The sequence below is a fragment of the Rhineura floridana genome, chromosome 10 (assembly GCF_030035675.1).
Source record: "Rhineura floridana isolate rRhiFlo1 chromosome 10, rRhiFlo1.hap2, whole genome shotgun sequence".
Taxonomy (NCBI): domain Eukaryota; kingdom Metazoa; phylum Chordata; class Lepidosauria; order Squamata; family Rhineuridae; genus Rhineura; species Rhineura floridana.
In genome coordinates this window covers 38620346-38642046 of record NC_084489.1, presented here as the reverse complement: position 1 = coordinate 38642046, position 21701 = coordinate 38620346, and the positions used below count along the sequence as shown (strand labels likewise).

Here is a 21701-nt window from a genome sequence, read left to right as displayed (position 1 = left end):
ATTACCCTCACAGCAGATACATACCTTACCCATCTTTGGTCAATGATTCCTCCCATTTGTTCCAACCATTACCCCAGATTGTGCTGTTCAGATGATCCAAACTATGTTTTGCTTCCTGAAACATGCAACACCGTTTCTCTTTTCAAAGGACTTCTCCTTAAATTCTAATCTGGCATTAACATTTAAAGTGTGGAAGCAAGGAACAGAGGTTCTATAGATATTACCAATAATGGAGGATAGTGGATCAGTTAGGTTTGACCTGTGAGGTACGATCCTAGTGTCTTTCTGTGAATTCTGAGTATAAATAGTTATGTGAAAAGAAATAAAAAGATGTATTATAGTATAACAGCATATGATAGATTGTAGTGTATGTTTTACATGTCTCATACATGTTTAAGTATGCGTGTCCACACACGCATGCGCGCACACACACACACACACACACACACCAACATAAAAAAAGATGACTGATGGGTGCATACTTTTTTTTATTTTACATCTCACTTCTCCTGTAGTGCCTAGGATATTAAAAGCATAAGACACTGTAAAAGTCACAGGCTATCCTAAAGAAGCATGTCTAGGCTCTGCTTTCGAAATCATGTACCTTCAAAGGAATGAGAGGAGCTCCAAGCCAGAAGCATGAGTTCCCCTTTCCCCATCGGAGTGGATTATGTTGGTTCATCCGAGCATACAACAACTTGGCTGCTCTGCCACAATGAGAATTACTCCTGCTGCAGCTTTGGAATGATTGTTCTGGGGCCAAAACCCTTAAAGGCAAGAGGAGCTTTGCTGTCTCACCAGGGGTTCAGATGTTCCAGCTGTGTGTGTTTGTTTAATAAACACATGCTTTATCCCACATTAGCCTGCTTAAATACACAATCTACGTCTCTACAGACTTAAAGAGCAAGCAATCACTCATGATGCCAGCCCTCACCTGTGCTGGAGGAATATTGCCAACAAAGCTTTCCATAAGGGCAAAAGAAGAAAAACACACACCACTTTTTGAACAATAAATGTTCATAGATGGGGCAGAGAGAAAACAATGGGAGGTTTTCGGAAGTTATCATTAAAGGCCTTTATGACTAATGGCAGAGAATAAAAGCAGGGTGTTAAATTACAGAATGAAAATATCCCATGTAGATATTTCAGGAACTTGGAAAACATATACTTTTGGGGGGGGGGCTACTTCAGAAAGCTCCAATTAAATTTAAAACAAAGAAAAAAAGTTTTTTGAAAACCCTTGTTTTCTTGCTGTTAGGAATATACAATTTAATGTACTTGTGTGAAGCTAAACGTTAAAATGAAGTGGGTGGTGATTTAACAGTCTACTAAGCTAATTTATGGATAGACTGCAGACTTTGGACTAGAAAGAGGGAGAAGACTGCAACCCAGATGCTTTTACTTTATCATTACTATTCTTGGTATGAGCCTTGCTAGCAACATGAATCCCAATTAGAGCATTTATAGTATAAGCAAGCAGGAATGAGAACACAGATCCGCTTTATTGGGAATGTAATGTTTTAACCTTAGGCTGGAGTCATCATTGAAGAGAGATCCCTATCTGGTTAATGTATTTACAGCTCTTTTAAAAAGGTGCTTCATATGCACACAAAAACCACTTTGATCCTGCTCTTAGAGCACTGTTATGGATACAGTGACACTAAAGGTAATTGATTCAGGCTACGCTGAGAATTATATGCTAGTTATTGCACTAGCACACACGTATATAATAAAAACTTTAATATTCACCCTCTAGGGAAAATATAAGCATTAGGACAATTCATACATTCTAGGTTCTTTAAAAATCTACTTGCTTCCACATATTTGACTCATGGCATGGATGTCTTGAGCAAGTGCAAAGGCACATCTGCTTACACAAGGCAGCCCTGCCAATTCCTCTGATACCACATACCACACCTTTCCAAAGGGTCTGTCGACCCTCAAGAGCAGCTGGGGGACGACGGGGGGGGGCACAGGAGACCGTAATGTGGAGAACCAGCAAAGCTCTATTGGACAATCAGAGTTCCATTCAATCTTCTTTGGATCCAACCCTTTATTATTTATTTGTGTAATATCAAACATCAAATCAATCAAAGTAAAAAATGACTGTGTCATTTATGCCTCAGTAATGCCTCAGTTAACGAAGTACATACATTCCTGGGCATTATTTCTTTAACAGAAACTTTGGTACCAAATGTAGGAATAACATGGAAAGAATAGGGATAGGTTCCTACACCACAAAAAAGAGTTCAACATATCTAAGCAATTTTTTAATTCAAAACTAACAATAAGCATGTCTGAAAGGAACCACGTCAGGTAAGCTTTGCATACAGACCAGTTGAACACTTTTTCCAAAATGCATCCAGGGATACCTGCCTTGCCTTTTTTCTTTTATCATGCAGCATCTTGCTATAGCAATCTAAAGCTTTGAGCACAGTTCTCCTCTCTGTACACTCCAGCAGACAGGCAAGGGACAGTTGCCACCACCACGCAGTGCTTAGTCTCTCTCTGCCATCCTCCGCTACACTCGAGAAAATGCATCTGCAGTAAACAATGCTTCCAGGGCACCCGAAGCACTATTTACTGCGGAGGTACCTTTGCCAACTGGCAAGGAGTGCCATTCCAGCCATGTGTGAGAGAGCTGCCTGCAGGAGCCGCAGTCCAGTAGACAAGAAGTCACATTCTGACTATGTCAGAGTGTGCCCCCCTCCCCTAGACTCAAAAAGGACTTTGTTAAAAGGAGCTTCTTTCTTGGAGGATTTGTTAACTGAGGTATTACTGAACAGGTATGATACACTTGTAACCATTTCTCATAATTAAATGCTAAGAGACAAAATAATTTATGCTATGGAACAGCTCCTAAAATGCAGCAACTCATTCAAGAGACTGCAAAGATCACTGCCATCAGCAATGTTCTTTTCGGGGGTGGAGGTGAGTGTGTCTCTTGAATTTAAAAGCCGGTCCTTATCCTACAGCTAATGAAAGACAGCATCAATCAGCAAAGTATTTAATATTTGTGGAAAATCACATCATGGAAGCCTCTTGTTTAAGCTGCTTATTTATACTTTATTCAAGTATGAATAAGGCTACTATCTGGTATCCCTCAGTGTATTTAGGTACACTGAGTATTCTTACCATCAGGTCTAGCTTTGGCAATTGACTCCACTTCAGAGAGACTGATAAAATAATGAAGCGTCCTTTAATCTGCAGGAAACCATTCCAGTCAATTTATAAGAAATATTGCATTCCTTTGTAGGATGTGTAATTATTTTCTATTAATCATGCACTATAAAGCTACATTATGTGGTTATTCTGTTATCACTAAGAAGAGGCCTGCAGTCAGCTCCTGACACTGTTAGGTAATTACTAACACAAAGCTTCTTTCTCTTTCTGTAGAATTGCTATCAAGATTCAGGAGCACTGTAATGCTTTATTGTATGAAAATAACACTCTGAAGAAATTAAAGGACCGCATAATGAATTGCTTAAAGGCAAAAGTGTGCACGCTTGGGAGAAGTGGAGGGAGGAAGAGAAGGCAGAAAAAATAGTTTCAAATTGTTTGGAAAGAAAACGATAAAAGGAACAACCAGCAGTGACACTCTCTAAAGGCATTAATGTCATGTATCCAAATTTCATTTAGAACTATTAGTCCTTCCTGAAATACTTTGTACAAGTACCGGGCTACCCAAATTTTTGGCAGGAAGCCAGCACACACTTAAGGCTGCTTAAATCTCAGTGACACAGTTTATTTATTTACTTGGTTAAAGCATTTTTAACCCTGCTGTTCAGAAAAAAAAAGTTTCCCAGAGTGGCTTACAAATATCAGTAATCTGAAAGTCCTTGCCCTGCCCTCAGGTTTACAATCTAAGACACAACACCAAAGGAAAAGGGGCTTGGGAGGGAAGAAGAAAAAACAAACAAATCAACGCACTAGGTTCTTAGTTGTTGTTGTTATGTGCCTTCAAGTCGATTATGACTTATGGTGACCCTATGAATCAGTGACCTCCAAGAGCAACTGTCATGAACCACCCTGCTCAGATCTTGTAAGTTCAGGTCTGTGGCTTCCTTTATGGAATCAATCCATCTCTTGTTTGGCCTTCCTCTTTTTCTACTCCCTTCTGTTTTCCCCAGCATCATTGTCTTTTCTAGTGAATCACGTCTTCTCATGATGTGTCTAAAGTATGATAACCTCAGTTTCATCATTTTAGCTTCTAGTGACAGTTCTGGTTTAATTTGTTCCGACACCCAATTATTTGGATTTTTCGCAGTCCACGGTATGTGCAAAGCTCTCCTCCAACACCATATTTCAAATGAGTTGATTTTTCTCTTATCCGCTTTTTTCGCTGTCCAGCTTTCACATTCATACATAGAGATCGGGAATGCCATGGTCTGAATGATCCTGACTTTAGTGTTCAGTAATACATCTTTGCATTTGAGGACCTTTTCTAGTTCTCTCATATCTGCCCTCCCCAGTCCTAGCATTCTTCTGATTTCTTGACTATTGTCTCCATGACTGTGCCGAGGTATTGATAATCCTTGACAAGTTCAATGTCCTCATTGTCAACTGTAAATTTACATAAATCTTCTGTTGTCATTACTTTAGTCTTTTTGATGTTCAGCTGCAGTCCTGCTTTTGTGCTTTCCTCTTTAACTTTCATCAGCATTCATTTCAAATCATTACTGGTTTCTGCTAGTAGTATGGTATCGTCTGCATATCTTAAATTATTGATATTTCTCCCTCCAATTTTCACACCTCCTTCATCTTGGTCCAATCCCGCTTTCCATATTACATTAGGTTCTTAGTTACAACGTTCTTATAATGACCAGCTAAAAAGGATGTAGTTCAAAGGAGGAGGAGCCAAACGTTGCTAGTCTTTGGACAGGGCTAGTGGGATGATCCTGCTTCCCTTCCCTTGCTCTGCTGTAGGCTACATGTAGCCTAATGGAATCGCTGCTGCCAGCTGATACGGGAGATTTAAGCAGACTTAACTATGTGCAGGATTGCAGCCTTTGCCACAAACTTCGGTAGAGCCAGAAACTCACTCACTCACAAATAAATAAATAACCAAAACTGATTGCAAGTTTAAAATTGCTGAGAGTAGTTTTTTTTTTTTTAAAAAAAACTGATTTGCGCTTCTTTAGTGTAACAGAAACTGCCAATTTCTATAATTACTGCAAAAATAAATAGTTCATTTCTATGACTATAGTAAACTTTATAAAACAACTCATTAATATAAAAATGAAGTGTATACTTTAACTAAGTAATACAGACCCTGATATTTCAAAGGTTGCCACAGGAGATAAAATGAAAAATTGAATGGGTCCCAGACACGCTAGACAGATTCACTTGACTATGTAATATCAAGGAACAGTTCCTTCTCTCTGAAGGCAGGTGTGAGTGTGTTTATAAGGCAACCCAACAGCAAAATGCAGAGCATTACATTTATGCTTCTGAGTCATTGTGGCTGAACTTACAAGTAGCCTAAGTTAATACACACAGTTTGTGTTTCAAGATACAGTGTGGTTTGAATTGCATGAGATAATCTATGTGGAGCTGGTGGGTGGACGGTTCCAATTTTGACCACGGAATTGGACTACATTGCCTGTTCAAACCTTCTAACTCTTTGATGCTATGACTCAAAAAGTTTGTCAAGAGAACTTTGACGGTACTACCCTCACACTTCTGTAACACTCAAGCATGAACCTGCCCTTCAAAGTTTTCCTGCATTTGAAAAGCCCATACTAGAGAAAGTGGTTCTAGCCATCTCTTTTCTTTCAAGGATGCATCTCTGATGATGCAGAGGACTGCTAAACAATAGTGTATCAGACACAGCAAATCCGAATTGTATCTAAATGATTAAGATTGAGATTGAAGTTATTTACAGCTATGATTTCATTCAATTTCACACAACAGCCCCAGAAAAGTAGGTTTCTTTTTTTAAAAAAAATAGAAAGCTGACAGAGTGTGACATACACAACTTTGAACCTAGGTCCAAGAAAGACTCTGCTTACTATTTAAATACGAATTCATGCCAAGCCTACCCTAGATTTGGTAAACCAACACATTAGAATCAACTATAATGTATTTTACAGTTATATCTTCATGGAATTATCTCTCTGCAACATGTGATTGCAGAGGGTGCAGTTTCTAATGAACAATTTTAAACTTGCAATCAGTTCAATATTACAAAAAATCAAATAATACGTATGTTTTCCATTAGATAAATGGCAAATATTAATCTCAAAATGTGTCAGTGAAATACATAACCTACAAATATATGACAGAGTAAATGGATATGTCTGCTATTCTGCAAGAGAAACCGGGTTTCTTGGTATAACAGGAAAACTATTGTATGTCAGGGTTGAATAGAGTTCTGTTTTCTTGCTGGACAAAATTTCAGTTTAAGAGAAAGTTTTTGTTTTGTTTTGCCCGAAACGACACTGGCTATCATCATATACTTATACTATTAAAAATAATATGGCAATATTTTTAGTTTACGTGTAGCAAAAGCTCTGCAGGTACTCAAGGAAATATCTAAAGATATATTTCATTTTTAAGGACAATCAGCCATGTCTGCACTGGCATTGCTGAATTAGAAAGAGGAAATAAGCATAGTTGCAGCCATAATCTCTGAGGTATGTCACACATCATCCCAGTAAATGTTATTGATTGATCTGAAAACAGGAGTGTAGAAGTCTGGTTGGCAGAATATCTGGTTATAAGGCAAGTGTCTGATCCAGATTTCTGTCATAAAATAAGATGAAGGAGTCTGCTAATATAGCCAACATAATCATTTGCATCTGGCACATGAAATTATGCTGTTTTACATAATGACAAGATAACCCTCAGACTCCTGACTGCATAATGTGGGCCCCAGTGCTCATAAGGAAGGCTCTGAGCTCAAGGAAAACTCATACTAAATTCATACTAAAAGTTTACATACTGTTGGGCAGCCATGCCCAGGGAATCAGGAGCATGCAATTTGTGAAACACCAACAGAATCTGTTACTAAACATTCTTTCCCTAAATAAAAGTTTTCTCATTCCTAAAGTATATAAGAATTGCTAAAACACAATAAGAGGCCGTTTGGTGTCTCAAAAACATGTATTGTCATTCATGTTCCTATTTATGTTTCCATTTTAAATCTGGCTTTAAAATTCAGTAAGAAGATGATAAAAAAGTCAGATAACTCAGTCGCAATATTTTAAACGTGAATACTGATTTCCCCCCCCCCCCATTTTCAATATGAAATAAATTAAAAAGGTAGGGAACCACCTGAAGATTTTTCCTGCATAAAAGTCAGGATAAAGCAAAAAAAAAAGAATCAACTAACACAAGAAGAAGGTACGCAGAACAACACTTTTGGGTACCAGGCATATGATTACAAATATAATTAATATGGAAAGCTCTGTGCAGTCATGATGTTCCTATATATTATTGCTGTTAAGTTCATAAACAGTATGATGCCAGTGAGAGGAATGTCATCCTGGGAACTTTCCACCTACAGGAAACATAACTGAAAACAGCACAGAATAATATATAGCTTCTTGACTCTTCATCTGCCTGTCTCTAAGATTTGAACTGCAGAAGGCAAGCTTGAATAGGCCTAGCTGCTGCTGAGAAAATTTCTCTCTGTGTGTGTGTCTATGTGGCATGTCATATTACATTGAATATGAAGTTCTGCACAACTACATAGTAATTAATAGTGTTCTTGTGTCCAGTTGCATGCATGCAGGTCTCCTGCCAGAAAAAAAGGAGCCAAAATTGAAGAATGCAATCCATTTTTAAACTTATGCAAGATCCCACTGTTTTTGTAATTGAGTAAAATTGTTTCCAATACTATGAATCCTTTAGGGAAGGGAGGTATTTGTCAATACATGGTTGGCTGTTAGTATTTTAGGAGCAACACCCACTACACACAAGAAGTTATTGGCAGAAGCGCACAGGATATGTTTTGGCTTCTTTCATAACTGGCCCTGCTGTTATTTAAATTTTCTCTGTTAAAATGCTTTCTGCCAGTACAAGTACTTTATCTTTTAGCTCACATTGCATTCTTCCTACAACATAGAATACTTACCTTTAATTCCTTATCAGCAGAATAAGATTTCCTGAGGATTAATGTCAACAGGGGGGCTGATTTATGATCAGAAAGTAATAAGCAATAGATGAGATCAAGCCGGAGTTGAAATTTATGACACCATTTTAGAACTGCAGACACTGGCGTCTCCCGACACCTGCATCTCTCATTTTCAACCACTAGATGGTGTAAAAATGTTTTTTTTTTAAAAATTGGCAAACAATTATCCAAGTGCCATAAAGCTGAAGCATCAATTTAGAGGATTAAGAAGTATATGTTCAAGTCCTTGAGCTTAAGAGGTTCTAGATTATTTTTACCTTGACTGTATTCTTAAAAACCCTTTGTCTGGCTGGTAGCACTCAGTCAGACCTTGAACAGTAGAAGTAGAGATAGACTATTCCCTGGCATTTTATTTTCCAAAGTCCCTAAATACACTGCTGACAGGAGAGCTCATTTTGCTGAAAAAGCTGCAATAGTCAAAAACATGTTGAATTTTCATCAGATTTCTTTGCAGCTTTGCAGGAAAAAAATATATTTCTGAGCACAAAACTCCCATAGATCCGTAGCAGCTACAGCCAACCAAAATCTAACGCCCAGGACTATATATATATTAATTAAGGTACTACATAGGGTGGAGATAAAGGAAAGTCACTCTACCTCATGCTTCTTTTCAAGTTGGAATGCTTTCAATCCTGGGTCAATAAACCATGAATTTGATAAAAATCAAGATACAACACCTAGTAGGAGCTGTTTAATATGTTACAGGACATTGGGCTAGCTTTTAGCTTACTCAGTTAAGGGAAAGGTACAGTAATTCAGTGCTACAGAATACAATATAAGCAGGGTCGGCTCCAGGTTTCTGAGGGCCCTCGGGCCCAGGGCATCAGTGGGCCCTTGTCCCCTCCCTTTCCTCCTCAAACTACATTTATCCCTTGTGGCCCCACTCTTTCAAAGAAAACAAATCTTCACCAATATTGCAACCCCCTCTTATAAAATAAAAAATACAAAATTTTGATTTATTTTAATTTGTTGGGGCAAATTTGCCTATTTTGTAGGTCTCACATCCTAAGAATTTATTCTGGTTTACCATGTTAATTATAGGCAGATTATATGAATAGGATCAGAGCCTGGGATCTTCCACAAAATGTACTGAGAAATAATTCTCATTTTTCGCTGTTTCTATTGGTGTTTCTAATGTTTTCAAAGACAAAAAAGTATGTGTGGATGGAATCCATTCTTTCCTGACGTTTGAAAAGATATTTGAAAAAAGGCACTTCAAATAAACATTTCAATTCTCCACCAGGATTTTCTAGTCACATAGGATGCTGCCTTATACTGAGTCAGATCATTGGTCCATCTAGCCCAGTACTGTCTACACTGACTGGCAGCAGCTCTCCAGAGTTTCAGGCAGGAGTGTCTCCCAGAAGGTCCCTCAGGTTCAGTCCCTGATGGCATCTCTCCTACTTGGAGATGCCATTGGGGACTGATCCCGAGGGTCCTTCTGCGTGCAAGGGAGATGCTGCAATGGCCCTTTCCCTGCACTCACAACTTACTCAACTGTGTTGAGATATTAGGAGGCATTCTAAAATTCATCTTAGAACCCCATATTGCCACATGATACTGTTATATCAGAGCACCAGGGCAAGCCAAGGACAGAACAATAGATGAAAGGCTGCCCTTTTAAACAAATACTGTTTTTTTAAAGTTAAAATCCCATTTCTCAATTTAAAAAAGGCATTCAACTACAATTTACCTATATGTTAAGAAGTGCATATAGTGTCCAAAATTGACACTAAATGATACTTTCACATCACAGGGCTTACATGCAGATAAACTTTCAGATACTGTAGACCCATATAAACACAGATGCAACACAATACTCCAGCATGCCTCAGTTCATCAGAAACCCTCATAAAAATGTCTAATAAGAAGAATCACCTTTGATGTCTAGTGCAGAATAAACACACCGCACTGATGGACATTTAATGCTATTAGTACTACTAATATAGCGCATTGTATGAAAGACTGAAAAAAGAGCCCTTCTAGGGACAAACTCTTAGTCTCTGAACATGTCATGTTACCACCAGGCATTATAAAGGTACAAATTTCCAAGTTAAACAGACACATGATAACTAAGACCTCCTGACAGACCTGGTTTCAAATCCCTAGTCAGCCACGCAGCTCACACAAATTCAACAGGACTTATGTCTGAACAGGTATTACAACAGACATAGGCTCTTTTTCAGCCACTTCCTCCCCTCAGAATTGCCTTGCTTCTGCTGCTATGGGCCAATAAGCTCTGCCCCATCTCCCATGCCTGAAATTCAGGACCGGGGCAGCTCCTTAGCAACCAGTCTGCTGTTTCTCTTTGCTGGCAGCAGTGCAGCTGAGTAGGACCGACTTCATTGCTGTGCAGCTGCCTGGGGCTTGCCTGTACCATCGCCCACGAATTCCCTCCTCCCGCTTATCCCGGGAGGGCCTCCTGGGGCCCTATGGAGATCCTGAGCCCTAGAGCTAGTGCTCAACCTGGCCGTGTGCTAGCGCCGGGCCTGAATATAAGACATCATGTATACTTTCTTGCGAGTAAGCTCCAATGAATACAATGGGAATTACTTCCAGGAAAAAGCATGGACAGGATTGCAGTGTAAGGCTATACACCTGGAAGCTGTTTAGTGCATTTACTAATCCAATAGAGTGGATTAAATGCAAGGTCTGGACTTCAAAGAGTCCTGGATTCAAATTCCTACTGTCAGGGACTTAATAGGTAGGCCTGGGAAAGGCCCAGTTAAATAAGACTGAGTTCACATAGGAGTTCTGAGGATAGGCAAGATAAAGTTTAGGCAAGAGAGGTATCAGAAATCATGATTATTAAATTATTTGTTACATCAATAACGAAGCAGAAGATATATCTAGCGACTCACATTTATTTAATAAGAAATAATTATTTCTTGAGAAATAATGGTTAGCAAGCAGAGTCAAAGACGCTGTTAGAGGCTAGAAGGCTTCCTTCAAAAAATGGAAGTCTTGTTCAAATGAAGGGAACAAAAAGAAACACAAACTTTGGCAAAATAAATATAAGCAGACAATAAAGGATGCTAAAAAATAATTTCAAGAGCACATTGCTAAAAACATAAAGACCACCATCAGCAAAAATATTTCAATACATTAGTAGCAGGATAGCGAGGCTCTGGACCCTTGGATGACAAGGGATTCAAAGGTGCACTTAAAGAAGATAAGGAGATAGCAGAGAAGCTGAAATTCTAGGCCTAACACACAAAATAAAAACAGACAAATTGTCAGGTCCAGTTGGCATCCTCTTAAGAGTTCTCAAAGAACTCAAATGTGAAATTGCTGATCTTCTAACAAAAATATCTAACGTGTCCATTTTCCCTAAGATAAACCTTGGTCCCCGAGGATTGAAAAAGGGTTAATGTAACACCAATTTTTAAAAAGCAATCAGGTTGCAGGGGGTCTTGGAAATTATGTGTCGGTTAGCTTAATGTCTGTCCGGGGAAAACTGGCAGGATTGTTAAAGATAAAATAGCCAAGCATATAGACCATGGCTCCTGCAAGGCTAAGTCCTGTCTCCCTAACCTATTAGAGTTCTTTGAGAGTGTCAACATATATATAGACCAGCTGACATAGTGTACTTGGACTTTCAAAAAGCTTTCAACAACAGCATCTGGAGCACCACAGGTACCCCACCTCACCAAAGACTTTTAAATAAGCTTAGCAGTCATGGAACAAGAGGAGAGGTCCTCTTGTGAATCAGAAATTGGTTAAGAAACAGGAACCAGAGTACTCCCAATGGATAGTTCTCCCAAAGGAGATATGTAGAAAATGGGAGTCCCCCCAAAGGACCAGTATTGGCACCTGTGCTTTTTTACTTATTCATAAATGATCTAGAGCAACAGTTCCCAAACTGTGGTCAGTGCGCACCATGTCTGCATTTAATATTCATATTGATTTTTAATTTCTTTTTAATGGTTCCTTTTATTTTATATATATTATGGAATGCAAATGGTATACAATAAAATACAATGCAAGAAATAAAAGAAGCAATAAGATGCAACTAAAAATCATACAGCATCTGGCACAGCACATTACAATTGCAACAACAGGCAGAAAAATCATTAAGTGGTCTGCGAAGACCACCAGCAATTTTTAAGTGTTTCATGGGAACACAGACCTAGAGTTACAGGTGAACAGTGTGGTGGACAAGTTTGCTGAAGATAGTAAACTGTTCAGGGTCATTAAAACAAAAAGGGATTGTGAAGAGCTCCAAAAGGACCTCTGCACACTTTGTGAATAGGCAGTAAAATGGCAAATGCAATTCAATGTAAACAAATGTAAAGTGATGCATGTCAGGGCAAAAAACAATATGAATTTCACTTATATGCTCATGGGGTCTGAACTGAAGGTTATTGACCAGAGGTGAGACCTTCAGGTCATCATGGATAGCCTGATGAAGATGTCAACTGCTAAGGATCATTAGGAAAGGAAAGGAAAATAAAACTTCCAATATGATACTGCCATCATACAAATCTATGATGCAACCGCATTTGGAGTACTGTCTACAGTTCTGGTCACCTCTCCTCAAAAAGGATATTGTAGAGTTGGAAAAAGTTCAGAAAAAAGGAACCAAAAATTATGGAGGGGATGGAGCAACCCTCCTAAGGGGAAAGGTTGCAGCATTTGGGGGTTTTTAATTTAGAAAAAAGATGAGTGAGAGGCAATATGATAGAGGTGTGTAAAATTATGAATGGAGTGGACAAAGTAGGTACAGAAAAGTTTTGCTTCCTCTTTCATAACACTACAACTTACGGACAGTAACACTAGAACAGTAGTACTTACAGAAAGTAACACTAAAACATAGGGACTTACGGACCTGGATGTTGGAAGTTTCACGACAGACAAAAATAAGTACTTCTTCATGCAATGCATAGTTAAGGAGGCAGCGATGGCTACCAATCATGATGGGCTTAAATGAGGATTAGATAAATTCATGAAGGATAAGGCTATCAAGGGCTAGTAGCCATGATTGCTATGCCCTGCCTCCACACTCAGAGGCAATATGCTTCTGAACACCAGTTGCTGGAAACTGCAGGAGGAGAGAGCGCTCATGTGCTCACGTCCTGCTTGTGGGCTTCCTGTAGGCATCTGCCTGGCCTCTGTTAGAACAGGATGCTGGAATGGGCCATTGGCCTGATCCAGCAGGCTCTTATGTTCCTACTTTGCACTTCACTGATGTGGAAACAGCTCAGGAGTACTCCATGAATATTGGCCTGCCACCTCTACAAATAGCAATGGGATCAAATAAATGATTGCTCAAAGTGGCATCAGGTGTCCAGGCCACAGCAGTGGGTCATTTTCAGAGTTGCCTTCTAGCTTCTGCATGGCAAGAACTGAAACATTTTGTGCTGAGGTATGTTCAGTTGTGGCAGGAAAAATGACACCGGAGGGAGACTAACAATGCAATTCCATACAATTCTCTCTCTCTACAATAAGTCCTATTGACATTGATGGGTCTTACTCCCAGGTAAGTGGGCAGAGGACTGCAACCTAATGGAGCCATTATAGTGATTCATTTTGTAAAATAGTTAATGTGGTAAGTATGGAATTTTTAGTTTCATGCTCACTCAAATAGCTGTGGTACAGAATTTCGCCTTCTTCAATAAATGCCAAAAATGCACTTATGCACAGTAATTAAAGCAAAGGGGAAGCAATGTGGTGAAGATCAACTAAATCTGTGACAACACACATGCAGCTCCTGATTATTCATGAGGCCAACTGTGATATGAAATCTATTCCAAACATTCACAATTCAGCACATACAAGAACCACGAAGGAAGCAAAAGCAAAACACACACACACCACACCATTCAGTAGTTGACAAGGCTAACTTTTACATGCAATAAGTGTGTTGTCTCAGAGGGAAGTTACTTTATGGATGGGAGCCAAGATTCCAAGCAAAGATAAACATGCTTTAAAGACAATTCCTGTTGCACAATAACACTTCAAATGTGATTACATTCCATTGACAAAATAATGTGCAAGGAACTTCTGATTGAATCCAAAGGATGTAAGGGAAATGCCAATTTCCCGACACCCTTCAAGGCTACATGCTTTTTTTTACTTTGGCTATCTCCTCATACCTATCTATTCTTGGTAGGATACAGTACCTTGCTGAGAATGTAGATAACGTCGCCGTGTTTGAATGTCAGCTCATCAGGAACATCTCCAGTACAGTCCCACAAACCTTGATAGAAATTAACATAGTCGGTTTTTTTATTGCCTGGGGAAGGAAAAGGTGCATACAATAGATTTGTCAACATACGAGATCTGGGGTTTTGTTATCAAGGTTACAAATACATTGTCACTCAAAACAAAAATCGACTGAAGAACTTTTTTTTTTATCATAGGAAGCCACCCCTCCCCCATGAGTTCTCATGTAAATGCTACAGAAAAGATGAAAAACAAGTTCCACTTTTTAAAAAGAAAAACAAGTTCTTGCCATGAAGCTGCAGTTCACAGATCTACTACTTTATTTCAAGCAAGCAGCATTTTCACGAAGAAAAAGGACTAAATTGCTGCTGACATTAAGAAAACGTGACAAGGGGGCAAAGCAAGCACTTTTTAGCACTCAGTGTTTTTGTCTTGAGAAAGACAAACTCCTCTGAAAATTTCTCCTTTTTTTAAGGGCTAAAGTTAAAATATTGTCACATCTGTAGAGCTAACCTTGCTGAAGCTGCATTTTTAAAAAACATATTTGTGTCAGCAGCAGCTTAGGACATTAAGTTCTGGCTAAATATGCAACACACACTGTAGCCATAAACTCATCCTTCTAAGAACATAAGCACAATGAATGTGCTACGTTCAAGCTGCCATACAGACCATTAACTGATTGATTATTTTAGCACTGTTTGCTCTGTAATGCCACCATAACGGAGTAATAAATGCTTTGTCATATGCTTGCCGTACAGAGAAGCATTTACTGGAGCACAGAAACTCAGTGCAGTTGAAATACATTGGAAGCTTCTGTGCATATGGTAAACTATTTCCAGTTTGCAATTCTTTAAGAAGTGAATAGGCTGAATTTAATGCAGTGAGAATGCAAGAAACCCCAACGAGGCAAGCAGGTACATTACAAGTACCACAACAGATGCCAATGGCGCAATAATCTGCATCTTTTAATTTCAAGATAACAAAAAAATCCTGAGTTGATTGGGTTAAGAGAATACATCTTCATTTTGCTATAGAAGTGACAAACTGTCATACTGGAAATCATGAAAACAAGCCAGTGACACTTTCAAGTTATTAGAACTGCAAATCATTATTCATATATTTCTACATAATAGTGTATAAACAAGAAATATTACATCTGTAAAAGCCTCACCAAATGTAAGACTGATATACAATTCCAATTGTAATGATGATCTACATGTGACCCCCTCCAGTAGTAAGTTGTCATACAAATTCTTTCCAATATTATATTCACCTTGGTTCACAGAAACCCATAGTAGATGTCTCCCTGACTTGCATTCAATTCAAGGCAACATACCCATTTTCATCACATGGGCTGAATGCTTCACCGTTTCTAAAAAGAAATGACAACTTCTACTGTACAACACTAGAGGGCATTCAGAATGGCAGTCTACACAATGTATGGGATGGTGCATCAACTATTTATTTTTGGCAATTTTTTCCTCTTAAGCAATCTGATGATTCTATGTGAAATACCTATTTTGTATTTCCTCATGATATAATAACAACTTATAAACATAGGAAAAATCTGATTTGTGGAATGTATTCCCGCTTCCCGATATCGTAAAACACAGTCTTAAAAACAAGGTTGTTGGCTTGATAATGCCCCTATTTATTATCTTGTATTTATTTACTCTGAATAGGATTCTAGAATCTCTACAACATGCAGAAGGGCCATAGCTCAGATGACATCATCATCAAGACAAGAAGAATTACTTGGCAGGGATATCAGATTCATAAAAATGGAATAATAATAATTGCATTATTTTACTAGATAAAATGTCTCACAGCAACTCACAGTTGTAAAAGCACACAGAATACAAAATTTAAAACAACATCAAAGATAAAACGACACTGACTAAAAGTGCTCATCCTGCAATATCTTAAAAAGTACAAATCTTACACCGCTATGCTAAAAGATGAACACTAATACATACGGCATCATCATATTAAGAACCAAATGCCAGAGTAACCAGGAACATCTTTGCCTAGTACCTAGAACCAGAAAAAGATGACACCAGACACATTTCTCTAAGGAGAGCATTCTAGAATTGGGGAGTCACAACTGAAAAGGCCCTTTCTCGCATTGCCACCCTCCATACCTCCCATGCAGGAGGTACATGAAGAAGGGCCTCAGATGATGAACACGGGATCCAGGCAGGTTCATATGGAGAGAGGCAGTTCCTAATGTATTGGGGCCCTGAGCTTTATAGGTCAAAACCAACATTTTTGTATTGAGTACAAAAACTAATCAGCAGCCAATATAATTGGGCCAAGATCAGTGTTATATGTTCAGACCTCCTATGCCCAAGTCAATAGTCTGGCAGCTGTATTCTGCACTAGCTGTAGTTTCCAAACTGTCTTCCAAGGCAGCCCCATGTATAACACAGAGCAGCAATCTAGCCCATAGGTTATGAGAGCACAGACAATAGCAGCTAGGCTATCCCTGTCCAGACAGGGATTGAATGGGTCTTGAAGGTCTAAAGAACTCTTTCTCCCTCCTCCCCAGCACTGGTTCTCTAACACATACAGACTACCCCCCATCATTAAGAGGGGAAATGTGCACCCCCCATCATAAAGAGGGGAAATGTGCCTGAAATAAAGGATTATCGAAGTGGATTTTAAATCGTGTGTGTGGACTCTGAATCCTTCAACTACAGAATATGCTACTAAATAATAATGTAACTTTTAACTTCTTCAAAGTGCAAAATGATCCCTATGTAGCCTTGTTTGGCTAAAACATGGTTGGCATCCATGAGGAACAGGGCCTTTCCGCACTAGGGAAATGATTGCATTATTGAGTCCTGCACTTTTGGGTCCTTTCTAGATTTGGCACGATAGTATAACAACATCATCTAACACATTCTCAAAGTTTCACATATGTGCAGAACTGCATCCTGTAATCTGATCCCCACTGATGTATGCAGATACTTAAAATTGTGGTCCACACAGAAGAGTCTGTTGAAAAGTCTTTAAAGTCTTTTTGATATAGTTAAGAAGATTCACTCCTTATCTTCTCTGAACAAATTGCATTTCTCTAGAAATTTCTGGTAAGTTATTGCTTGTGGTATATTACACCAATACAAGTTGCAGAATTACAGTAGGGCTCCACTCATATGGCGGGTTATGTTCCAGACCCCCGCCGAAAAGCAGAACTCCATCAATAAAATGAAGCCTGATGCCCGAAAAACTCCGTAAAAGCGGAACAAGTGCCGTATGAGTAGGGCCTTACTCTAATTGAAAGCTGCCGAATTAGCAGAACGCCGAAAAATGGGCCGCCGAAAAGCAAGGCCCTACTGTATTAGGATATGGATGGACAGAAGAATTCTTGAATGGAATTAGAAAAGGAGCAAGTTTGCTTGCTTGTTTTTTTAAAAAAATCTAAAATCAAGCTGACTTGTTTCTAATTGATTTCAATGGGGTTTCAACTCAGTGTGACTTACTCCGAAGTAGATGTGCATATTTCAGCCTAAACATTGTTTCTATTCCCTTCTAAGTATGGTTAAACTGTATGAATTAAAGGAGTGATGCTTTGTTTTTGGTACACAAGTTCCAAGGGTTTGAGATTGGGGGAACGGGAATGAGATATTAGCTCTTATCTGAAATCAAAACATATATATCAATGTAAACCTGGCTCCATGAATCTAACAATATTTATTATTAACTGCTGCTTTATAATTTTGAATTTTTAAATTTGTACTAGCATTTATGAAGATTTGTGATTATTTTGGACGTAATGCATTTGACATTTATAATATTTTTTTTAAATTGTCTTCTACATCACATTCATCTTTACTGAGATTATACAACATTTACCTATTCAAAACGTAAAAACTGTTCTCTGTAAATTGAATTCTAACAGAGTTTCAAAAGGCATGGCTTGCCAAAACTGGAGACAAAAATGTGTAAAATTGTGTGCGTGTGTGAGTGAGTGAGTGAGTGACAGAGAGAGAGAGAAAAAATTCTTTGGACTACAGTCTTAACTTTTAACAAAGCCTATGTTTACCAGGACCTCTGATTCAATGAGACTTACTCCCAGGGAAGTGTGTGCAGGACTGCAGCCTCAGACAGGAAAGTAAGGTATGTGAAGAAAGAACCTTTTCCTGCATACATATCCAATACCACATTTGCCCAACAGGGAAGTGTAACATGAGTAATAGTTTGTGCTAAACATATGCTGCTTAGTTACTCAAGTCACACGGGTATACAAATAGAAAACTCTGTATATATTATTGTTGGGGGGACGTTTTAATGTGAAAAACATCATACATTCTTAAGTAAGGTTAGAAGAAATTAATGTCATGAGATTCCTAGTAAGGCAGAAATACTCTTTGTCAATTCACCACCCTACATAACAAACTTCTAGCATTACGTTTAACTATCCGGAGAAGATCAGAGGTCACTGCCATTCTAAAGTGTTAGAACCATTGCTTGAAATTAATTTTACATTAAGGAATAATTATTATGGTGCTTAATTTCAGGGATATTGTAGGAAACCTACTTATATTTATAGGTTAGCTCATAAAACTTTAAGACCATGCTAACAAAGAAAACAATAATATTTTATGATAGGAACAGGTCACTTTTTCAATACAGAGATTGCTGGAAAAATGAGCTAGGCACATTATTTATATGCAATAGTCATAATTTGCGTAGAATTTGCATGAATGCCAGGCCACAGCTGTTGAAGAAACTGCCACTCTGAAACTGTTGTACAATTTCTGATGTGGGAGTTAAAAGTTCTAAGGATGCTTTGAAAGTTACTTTGGAGAGATTAAAGTTTTCACTCCTTTGAGGCTTAGCTATGAAAAATGCTATATTTTGCTCCCAAATAAACACAGGCTTGTGAGGAAGAGCTAAACCATTTGGGGCTTCTTTGGTTTTTGCGTGGAGAGACAACATGGGGTCATAACAGAAGTTAATAAAATTATGTATAGTGAGCAGAAAGTAGACAGAGATAACTTTTTTACCATTTCTCAAAACAACAGAACTTGAGGTCACAAAAAGGAATTGATTGACAGCAGGTTAAGGACAACAAAAAGTAATCATTTGGAGATCACACTGAACAGTATGAGCCACAGTGAACCTTGGTCTTACATGCTCCCCTCCTCTGTTGTGGCCACAAGATGTTCACATCAGTTTAGATTAGCCACAGCTTATTGTGCTGCCTGAACCTGACAAACAGTAGTTAAACTTAATGATGGTTTGTTTAAAACAAGCCAAATTCAAACTATGGTTTATGAAGCTGGCTTGTTTAATCAAACTATAGTTCACGTTGACCACAGTTTTAGAGTTTGGAAGCTATGCTAAACTGCTGGTTGTGGGATAGCCTCAAGCATACTTGGATGAAACAGATTATCTAGACCCATTTCAATCAGGGAAACACTACAGGAAGGCCATCACCTTTATGCCCTGTTTATGAGCTTGCTGGCGGCATCAAAGCTGGCTACTAAACTGGATGAACCTTTGGTCTGATCCATCAGGGCTCTTCTAATGTGCATACAGAAAAAGTAATTTAGCCACAAATTGCAACAAATATATGTTAATCTCATCTTGTCCCATTGTCAAATCCCTTCCTTTTGGGGCTATCTCAGGGCTACAGCTCACATCTGCAAAACCCAAATGTAATGAACAAATCCTAAACACTTGTCAAAATAATCTAGTTGCAAGAAACAGTTTATATTCAAATTAGAGCATTCCAGACATACCAACACATTTAAATGCTTCACCTTCATGAGTTCTAGAAAAAATTTTTTAACTTTTAACTCTGAGATTTATCAGGATTCATTCTAATAAACATTTTAAAGAATGCATAAAGAACCTAGAAGTTAGAGACAGTTTATGGGATGGCAATTACCCAGGCACAGCCTTCACGTAAAAGGGGTGGTATTTTATTATTATATTATTTTGTGTTTAAAGTTTACTAAGGTTCTAATCCCTATGCATAGGAACACAGGAAGCTGCCTTATACAGAGTCAGACTATTAATCCATCTCACTCAGTATTGTTCACACTGATTGGCAGCGGCTCTCCAGGATTTCAGACAGGGATCTGTCCCAGCTCAACCTGGAGATGCCAGCGATTGAACCTGGGTCCTTTGGCATGTGAAGCAGACACTCTTATATTGAGCTACAACCCTTCTCTTATGCTCTTTTATTAGACAATAAGCCCTACTACATCAGGGTGACTTTCTTATAACTAAACAAGCACAGGATAGGGCTACAGTTTTAGAAAAGACTCTGGTGCTCACTTTACAACGGCCTAGAAACAGGGCTGGCCCACATCATAGGAATTTGGGAACACATCTAATTACTGAAAAGTGATTCTGTTGCCAAGGTTACACTGAGAACTTCTTTTAAAATGCTTGTTTGGAAGTGGTCCACTCTGAGAGCAACATCTATGACTCACCCCTTTGTTTCCTGTGCACAGCGAATGCAAACCCAAACTGTCTACAACAACCTGTTCGGATAGTTTCCTGTGACAGTCCGGAAATTGGGCCTGTTTCCTCTCCACACGCTATAAGAGGAAGGGCATAGAAAAGACACTTCCTGAACACACTCCTCGCCCACCCTTTCTCTTGACAGCAGTGGAAGAATGATGTGGAGTAAATATGACGAGAAAGATAACCCCAGGTTCATTCCTTTGTAGGGCACAGTTACAATAGTGCCCCACTTGTTCAGCTGGCGTCTGGGGGGTGTAAAAAGGTGTTCTGACAAGGACCAAGTTTTGGTTTTCCAAGTTAAAAAGAAAACTTAACCAAAACATGGCAAGAGAGTAAGTTCCTAAAGTAGAAGTTAAGTTGCTTTTTTAAGTTCGACAAGCAACGCTGTTCCCACTGGAGGGCTTTATGCGCTGTGTCCAGTAGTCCCCACCCCTCTCTTCCAAATGCAGTGTTCATTAGCACAGGGGCAAGTTGCCAACATGAAGCATACAGAAACCCATTCTTCACGCCACTTCATGAGCACCAGTGTCCTTTTCTGATTTTTATGCTGCCACCACTTTTCCATTCTGCTGTCACTAAACGCTGGCATTTCTGAGTCCAGATCATTTGCTTTCTGTGGTATAATCATATGCAATGAAGATATGCATGGCCAACATTTAAACAGGCTGAAGATCAATTAGTGGTCTTAAGTTTATCTGATTTTTATCAAAGAAGACAGAGCTGTGGGTCGATTGTCAGAGCCTGTGTCAAGATGACCTTTTCAGAGATGTCTACATTGCTAGTCCCCTGGGCAACTTGTTGTCCCCAGTTAGTCTCTGAATGACAGAAGTCTGTTCTGCTCAAGCACAAAGTATACACAGATGTCTATATTACATTCTTATAGGTTTGACAGCAACTGCATGTTGTATCTATAAACTGT

General features: G+C 38.8%; 1 protein-coding gene across 3 annotated transcripts in view; it reads right to left on the bottom strand.

The window, feature by feature from the left end:
• Positions 1–21701, bottom strand: part of SKAP2 (src kinase associated phosphoprotein 2) — a 162442-nt gene that overhangs the window by 6519 nt on the left and 134222 nt on the right. For 2 of the 3 annotated variants that reach the window (XM_061585998.1, XM_061586000.1), the window contains one exon: positions 14260–14372. In XM_061585998.1, the coding sequence (XP_061441982.1) occupies positions 14260–14372 (113 nt within the window). The remainder of the gene's footprint in view (positions 1–14259; positions 14373–21701) is intronic. The other variant, XM_061585999.1, reaches the window with a different exon arrangement.